The 8,677-nt window shown below is 46.4% G+C and overlaps 1 protein-coding gene across 2 annotated transcripts in view; it reads right to left on the bottom strand.

The window, feature by feature from the left end:
* Positions 1-785: 785 nt before the first annotated feature.
* Positions 786-8,677, bottom strand: part of CASTOR2 (cytosolic arginine sensor for mTORC1 subunit 2) — a 123,599-nt gene continuing 115,707 nt past the window's right edge. The window contains exons 7-10 of one of the 2 annotated variants that reach the window (XM_059487081.1): positions 8,055-8,137; positions 6,375-6,469; positions 1,394-1,435; positions 786-1,290 (exon numbers count right to left, since the gene is read on the bottom strand). In XM_059487081.1, the coding sequence (XP_059343064.1) occupies positions 1,201-1,290; positions 1,394-1,435; positions 6,375-6,469; positions 8,055-8,137 (310 nt within the window). In that variant the 3' untranslated portion in view covers positions 786-1,200. Of the gene's footprint in view, positions 1,436-6,374; positions 6,470-8,054; positions 8,138-8,677 lie in introns of both variants that reach the window. The other variant, XM_059487082.1, reaches the window with a different exon arrangement.

Raw genomic sequence — 8,677 nt, 5'->3', positions numbered from 1 at the left:
CAGCAGCAAGGTCCTCTGCAGGCAGCTCCTCCTCTCAGCAGCCCTTGATGCGTGGGCACAGTGGGCAGAGTGCTGCACCCACACCTGGGTAACACTTCTGTCCCAGCACTGCTCTCTGCTGTCCCGCACAGTGCTCCCACCAGGACACAGGTGCCACCGTGGGCCTTAGTGCCAGGCTCCTGCTGGCCCTCAGTTGTGGTACAAGCCACAAGAGAACACACTGCTGCTTCCCCATGGGAAAAGCCCCATCACCTTCTGTGCAGGACCAGATGCCAGCAGGTCTTCAGCACCACTCTGCTTTCCCCAGGCAGCAGCAGCAATTTCCACCTGTGTGATGAAAAACTGCAGGAGTGTCCCCACAGGACTCAGGCACCTCCTGGCCCTGGCAGAGCTGTGGCTCTTGGCCAAGGGGGCCTGGATGTGCAAGAGCAGCTACCCAGGGACCCTGGGCAATCCTTTATTTCCCCATGAGTGCACAGTGGATGGGAAAAGCCTGAGGGGAGAGGAGAAAAGAGCCCTTCCTCCTCTTGCTGGCCCTGAGGAACAACAAGGGCTGGGGGAAGGCTCTGATGGGGGGTAAGGGGACAACAGCACTCCTGGAGCAGGGCAGGAGAATACTTGGAGAAGTGAGGGAGGGACTGGAAAAAATTGACCCAAAGCAGCCAAGTTTCAATGCAGACACAAGTCTGGGTGACACCACTGCCAAGAGCTGGGCTCCCCCTGCCCAGACTTTCTCAGAGCAGCCAGGCTTTGACTGCAGGGAGAAATAAAAAGGGGAAATGTCAAACAATTGGATATTTTCCTCTTTTTCAACACCAAATTGTTCTGTTAGAGGAAACAGAACCCTTTGCATCCTATCTTAACACAGGCAGTGATGGACAGTCCTCAGAAGTCTGATGCAAGGAGACAAGCCAGTACTATGCCAGATCTTTTCTGTTTAATTCCATATTTCACTGTTCTGGTTTTCAGGGCTCTCTGAGGCAGCAGTCTGTCCATCTGCTCTTGGCCCACGGCCATCGGTGCTGGGTGTCCTTGGGTGTCCCCAGGCAGCTCCTTCCACACAGGGCACAGCCAGGGCTCACTTCACCTCGGAGCTGAACATCAGGAAACCATACAAACTCCCTTTCCTCCTGCCCCTCATTCATAAATTTAATAAAATAACAATAATAATAATAATAATAACAATAATAATAATAATAATTAAAACAAAGGCTTATTGGAGCTGTTTCTGCTCAACTTTCCACAGTCTCTTTTCATGTCACTCTCTGTAATCAGATTTTTCAAGAAATACTGTGAGAAAAAAAGAATAATAATAATAATTATTATTATTAGAATAATAAAAAGCATCTGGAACCAGCTCAGAAGATTTCTAATGCTTTTCAGCTTGACTGACTTGGAGTGCATTGACCACACCATTTATATTTTCTTCAGGTACCTGCAAGAAAACAAAAAGAAAGGTCATGTTCCAGCAAAAGGGGTGACAAGGAAAAGAGAGGCAGGAGACAAAGCCAGACCAGTCCCTGGGTTCCACACTGTTGTCTGCTGTCACAAAAGTTTCACACCTTGTTGGTGTTTTCTTGTGGGCAGCTCCTCAGAGCACTGACTCTTTCTTCTTCACAAAGCAGCCAACTGACTCCAGTTCCCCCTCACCCAGGCATTCCACTCTTTTATAGCATCTTCTTCTCACTGGTTACAGCTGTGGCCTGTTAAAGTCAGGCCTGCTCCTAATCATTGATAATTGGCCCAGCTGCAACTCCTTAGGGGTGAGATTACTTTCTACACTATCTTTATTTTCTTACACTTTGCTGGTTTTTGCTTACACCTGAAGTTCACTGAGAAAGGGCTCCATGTACAAGGACATCCCTTCTCACCCATGGTACCCCCAGAGCAAACACTGAGAGATGCTGAGGGTTTGCTGTTGTGTGAGGGATGGTGGGAAGCCAACTATGTTGGGGTTTCTCTTTCTCTGATGTTGCGGTGTGATGTCAGGGTTTGCTTCAGAAACCTCGGGTCCCTCCCCTGATAATTCCCTCCCAGGTGTGTCAGTCCCCTCTCCTTTCCCCTCCCTGACCCCTCCCAGCACTGTCTGTCAGTCCTGGCATTCCAGAAGGGCACTGAGTGATTGGCAGATCCAAAGGATGCCCTCTACCCCTGGGGGGCATTGGGCCATCCAGGTGTCCTTTGTCCCTTTGTCCCTCCCCTCCTGTACCTGGTTATGGCTCCCTGCCCCTTCCCTGCCCCTCTCCCCGGGGTTAAAGGAGCAGCAACCACGGGCTCAGGGAGTTCTGTTGGAGCTGGTGCTGCATTCAGAGGCCTGAGGGCCAAAATAAAGCTCTGGATCCAAACCCTCCATCAGAACCAACTCCTTTCCTTCACCATCCCCTTAAAGATTCTCTGCCAGAGGGAAACCTGAGGAGCAGCCTCTGTTATGGGGGGAAGCTCCATCCCAGCACCACCAGAGCTCCTGCAGGCCTGGACTTGTCCCCACGGGCCCAGCTGCAGCACCCAGCCAGCCCAAAGTGTCTGTGGGGTGAAACACCACACACCCAGCCAGCCCAAAGTGTCTGTGGGGTGAAACACCACACACCCAGCCAGGCCAAAAGGGTCTGTGGGGTGAAACACCACACACTCAGCCAGCCAAAAGTGTCTGTGTGGTGAAACAGCACAGTGCCACTGTTTGGATCAGCAGCAGGGCCAGACAAGCTCAGGCACGTCCTGTCCATCCATATTGGTATTATTCCAATACTCTCTGCTCTTCCTGTCCCCTCCTTTCCCTTCCCTTTGCTGGTGAAGCACTTGCAGCCAGGAGCTGACTCATGCCAGGTGCTGATGGATTTGCTGAGGGCTCCATGAGGCTCTTGGGGCACCCTACAGGTTTGGGACCTCCAGGTGGGGATGGGAAGGCCATGGAGGGTGACAGGAGAACACACCCATCAAAAGAGGAAGGGAGCTACCAGTCTGTTTGTGGTGCTTTCTTATCCAGCCTTGTGAGGAGATTTAACCATAGAAATCTGTATTATTAATGATGACTTTTCATGCTTACTGCAAGAAAAACAAAACCTCTTGTAACAGAAGATGCAAAATATCTCAGAGTGACTGTCACTGGCAGAAAAGAACATCAAAAGTAAAGTTACATCTGGCAGAAAAAGTGTGTCTGAACTCTACATAAACTCCAAGACACTGGCAGCTCTTGAAAAGTGGAAAGAGGACTGAGAGAAAAATAAATTATCCCTAAGTTTCTGCAAGAAGCCAATAAAATTCATATCAAGTAAATTGAAGAAGGAACTGTCTCCTCTACAAGGTATTTAAGGCCAAGACTACAATACCTGGATTCACTGGACACTCTCAAGAGCTCAGACAGTGGAAATACAACTGGTTGTGTCTTTCTATGAGGTTTTTACCAAAACTGAGAAAAAAGCCCATGAGAAATAACAAGAAAAACGTTCAATTCTCCAATAGGAAGATGGAATAACAGCAGTCAACTCTGATGATGTGAGAACAGAAGTAATTTGGAAAGGAAGAAAATCATCTTAAAACAAGCATCCAGCAAACTCTTCTGGTTTAGAAGGAAAACTCCAGGACACCTCCTCCATAGGGAACAGGACTTTGAGGCAGGACTCTCCACTGCCTCCCCTTCATCATTTTCCCAGCACACTGAACACTGCAGTGCAAGGAGCTGTTTGACTTTTCCTCTACATAAGATAATGAGAAAAGACATAGTTGTCCATGTGTTTAACCACAGCCAGCCCCAGTGATGCCCAGTGGGTCTCTCTGTCTGATTCCTGAGCACTGGCCAGAAGCAGGAGGAGGCAGCTCTGGCCAGCTTTGGGCAGCTGCTTTGACCTGCACAGACCCATCTCCTTCATGAAACACAGGGCTCCTTCACTCAGGCAAAATTCCTGACTCCCTAACAGCACAGAAATTATATCAATCACCCCACAAAAGTTTTCTCCAGGACAGATGTGCAAACAGTTTTGATTTGTAGGACCCATCCTAGTTTGCCACCAGGGGAGGAGTAGAGTTCTCCCTCTCCCTGCCCCCAGGAAATGACCCCTGTCCAAGGCAGCTGGTGCACTGTGCTCCCTTCTCAGGTGGAGTGCAGAACAAAGCATTGACCAGGAAGGGAGAACCAAAGCTCCAAATTACATCCCAGACACAGCTCCAGCCTCTTCAGAAGCAAAATGCTGGTGAAACAGAGCAAGACACCCGTGAACATGAGGCAGCAAGAGCGGAGTACCTGGAAAGGCAACTCTCCTTCCCTGTTCTCTCTAGAGGGAGCTGGTGACCATGATTCTGTCCAGCTTGGCCCTGCATCACCCAGGGCACACACCAGAGACCTGGAGGTTCCCATCTCAACATTGTCTCCCAAAGGAATTTTGTCTCTAGCACAAGTCCTGATTACCAGGGCAAACATCTACAGCTACAGCATGGCAGGAAGATCTGAGTATTACACCCAGGTCAAATAAAAAATAAGTAACAAAAACCACCTTAAGATGCACAAGAGAAAAAATATCAAACCAAAGGGAACAGCACATTTTTTATACAGTGCTCTAAATCGCTGACAACAGGTACTGAACAACCTTAAATAAAGAAAGGGAGAATTTAGAGAAAGGGTTCAAGATACATTTACTCCTCAAGGAATGTCACTAGAAGTCAAAGTATCTGGGTAGTAAACATAAGAAAAACATGACAAAATATAGGTCAGGATCTTGGCCAACAAAACCACCTTAGAGCAACAAGCATCCAGCCCAGCCAGCACACCCAGAGCAAAGTCAGGCAAAAAATGCCTGAACCTTCCAAAGGATGGAAGGGTTTGACAACTGGAACAGCACTGTCCAGGTGAAAAGGCTTTTAAAACCATACATAAAGAAAATGGTAAGTAGCAAAATAAAACATTGAAATATTGCTTTGAGTGAGGAAGACCTGCAGACCTGCATGGCCCCCACACCCTGCCAGCTGCTGGGAGCAGGATCTGTGGGGCTGGAGGCAGCAGGATGAGCACTCTGAGAAGGTGGAGCTGCCTGCAGAGTCATTGCAATTGTGTGGTTTAAGTTTTCAGCTACAGATCTATTTTAGCTGATAGGGCTGAGCTCTCACGATATGGCTTGACATGTAGAAGCACTCTGCACCTTGTGCTCTGCACAGCAAGTGCACACCTGGGGCAACACAATGGGCAGAAATGGGAGGCAAAGCTAACAGTATTGATTTTTAAATGGTGTTTTATTAGCTTATCTTATCAGCACAGTTAATATTAAAAAATATAAGACAAACATATATAGCACTCTGACCTTTGCTATCTGAAATAATATTTACTTTTACTCTTTACACACATGATCCATCAGCTGTGAATGGTTCACACCAACTGTGCAAAAACAAAGTCATTATAAAATCCCCAAACCTGCTCTGATCTCACTAGAGCTTTTACAGGTCAAAGGCAGGACCTCAATAGCGAATTTCCAAGTAATGGAAAGAGAAGTATAATGCAGTAAAGGGCACATTTAAGAAAAAAAAGGAATAGTATAAAGCAGCTGACTCCCTCCTTCAGGATTGGGGAAATGGGTTCCAAGAAAAATGTCATCCCATTTATGGCTATAGGCATTGCATTTTCCCTTTCTAGGGAAATTCCTCATTTTTCAGGGTGTCTTCTCTACAAAGGAAGAGCAGAGGTAGGCTTAGAAATATCAGTACAAAAAATGAAGAGAATTCTCCAAGGATGGCAAGACTCTCATGTTGATAACTGTGCTGCAACTGCTGATGGGCACTCATGAGAACAACCACGGGAACAACCTTATCTGCTCCAAAATCACCTTCTCCTGCTGTGCTGGCAATTCTTGCTTGTTTATCACAAACCAGGAAGATGCAGGGACAGCAGAGCTAAGAGATGGGTCTGAGAAAGCAAAGGTTAGGACAGGGCAGACACCAAGAGATGAAGGCAGGGGTCTGCTACTGGTGGACTGTCCAGAAAGTTCCCAACACACAAAGGCACCTGTGATGGCCCTTCCTTAAGGGCAAGGAAGCACCTAAGGAATCACCTGAGGGTCTGGAGCCTGCAACTACTTTTGGAAGGGTTTGTGGCTGTTTCTATTAGAAGATACAGATGCAGTGGAAGAAGGTGCTCAGGGAGGGTGTGAAGTTTCCATCACTGCAGGTAAGGACTGAGAGCAACACTCACTAACACAGCTTTGCCTTGGGTAGGGCCAGGCTTGGTTCAGGAGCCTCTCACCCAGGGCAGGGACAGCCAGGAGAAGACAGGAATTTGCTGGGCTGGAGCAAAGGCACTCCAACGAGCTATCCAGATGAGAAATTACATTCTCATAACGTTTTCTCCTAAGAAAAGATCTCCCCTACTACAGAGAAGCTGTTTTCATACTCACCAAGGCGTGATCAAACTTAAAAGTACTGATGTAGTAGGCTGGGATGTCAGCAGCAGCCAAAGGCTCAGAAATCTGAGCGACAATTCCACATTCATCTGTGGGGAGAGAAAACATCAAACATTGTCTGCAGGGGCTTGTAAAAGTCTCAGAGATCACCAGCTCCATGCCTACATATGGAGAAGTTTGTCTTCACAAACTCCAATCAGAAGGAATCTCTGTAATAAAATGTGTTTTTTCTCACAGAATCGAGGTTTTGGGCCACAATAAAACATATGAAGTTTGTCTTCACAAACTCCAATTAGAAAGAATCTCTGCAATAAAATGTATTCTTTCTCACAGAATCAAGCTTTTGGGCCACAACAAAATATATGGAGAAGTTTGTCTTCACAAACTCCAATCAGAAGGAATCTCTGTAATAAAATGTGTTTTTTCTCACAGAATCGAGTTTTTGGGCCACAACAATACATTGCACATTTAGTTTTATAACCTTCTTTTTGCTACAGAGAAAAACATTTTCCAAAGGCACAAAACCAGTAGAACTGGAATGATTTAGAGGTCCAAAGAAAGGCACTGAACAATGTTCAACAAGAAAGCACAAAACCCAGCCCCTTATATCTTTAACATCCATTTTTCTGTTATTGAACACTTGGCCCTGCAACTGAAGGAGGAGATGCTGACCCATTAGTCAGCCTGGACACATGGTTCCTGGGCTACAGCCCACCACAGCCCCTGAAGCAGGATTTCACACAGTGAAAGCTGGAATTTTACTCATTCAAATTCAATATTTGAACTTGATTTGAAATTAACATATTTAAACATCAAATATTTAGGGGCCTGGTCAATGTCCTGATGTGCTATCAATGACATATCATGCTATTTCTATATATTTTCCTCAAAGATACGTAAAAAGAAAATTTCCTTCTTCCACTTTTGGTGGTCTGGTGTACAAGTTGCAATTAAATACAAAACTGGCCCAATGTTTTTCAGAAATGCTCTTGAAGTTTGTATTTTCTAAGTGGTTCAGAGCCCCCAGGAAGGAGCCATTGCATTTCCTGAAGATCAGGCCTTTGTTGCATTATTCAAATCAGACCCTTAAAATTGCAGGGGACATAGAAATAGCAAGAACACTCCTGCAGGCATGAAGCATTTTCTCTGTGCTACTTAGGACCAGTATTCTTTTGAGTAGAGAAAACATGTGCAGGACTGGATGTGAAACACATCTGTGAACAAGGCTTCCACTTGGGCTGCTATAGATCTATAAAAAGTCTACTGGAATCACAGAATTACCCAAGCACTGCACTGGAGTATGACACTGCTTTCTGAGCACTGATTTCAGTAATCTACAATGAACTCCCATGCCAACTTTTAGTCCAGTTTTTCTCTTTAACCAAAGCCCCAGCTGTAGCCACCCCAAAGTCCAGTAGATGCATGCAGTGCAGCTGGAACTGTAGCATGTAGCACTTTTAGGAGTATATTCAGAAGTCAAACTATCAAATAGTTTGACATTTGATTTAACATTTAATAGGAGTGAGGCTTCTATTTGAAAATCTCAGCTCACAAAGTCATGTTAAGCTGCTGGCTCTTAAAAGCATCAGCCTCAGATGGATTTTTCCATACTCCTTGAAGGGCCTGAGGTGACTGCCTGCCCACACAGCAACTGATCCTCCAAGTGTCACTTACCAAAGCCAAGAGGCTGCCCACCAATCCTCACCATCTTCCAGAGCTCACCAGATGCACTTGTAAACAACAAATTATTAGGAAATCTGTAAAAAAAAAAAAGGAACACCAAACATAGCAATTGAAGCACAGCAGTGTGTCAGATTCTGCCTGTGGGGGATCTGCTCTTCCTGCATCCTTGAGATGTTTGAAGCCAACAATAACAGGGTGTAGCTTGGGCAAACTGGAAAACTCAAGGCAGGTGGGGCACCTGCCTGATCCCCCAGGTATCCTGTGGCAAATCAGCAATTCCTGCTGGAGGTGGGCATAGGTACCCAGAGAGGCAAGGAAAAAATCTGTAACAGGCTGAGTCCCAGCTTTACAAATGTTGAAACTGTGAAGGTTTGATTTGAGCTGCATCTGGAAACACCTAGGGATGGATTATGTTTCCATGGCTGCTCTCAGGAATGTGGACAGTGACCACTGGGTTTGTGTCTGAGCACCTTCAGGGCTTTCTTCCATCCCATCCTGGGACCACTGCAGAGGTCTCAATTTCTTAGCAGGGAGAAGGAGACTTGAGGCTCAGAGCGCTGCCCAAGGTGAAGCAGGCAGCCTGGGAGAGAGGAGAATTGGCTCCCCAGATTTCC

The sequence above is a fragment of the Ammospiza nelsoni genome, chromosome 21 (genome assembly GCF_027579445.1).
Source record: "Ammospiza nelsoni isolate bAmmNel1 chromosome 21, bAmmNel1.pri, whole genome shotgun sequence".
Lineage (NCBI taxonomy): Eukaryota > Metazoa > Chordata > Aves > Passeriformes > Passerellidae > Ammospiza > Ammospiza nelsoni.
Note: the sequence above shows the minus strand (reverse complement) of the source record. Positions and strands in the feature narration are given on the sequence as shown.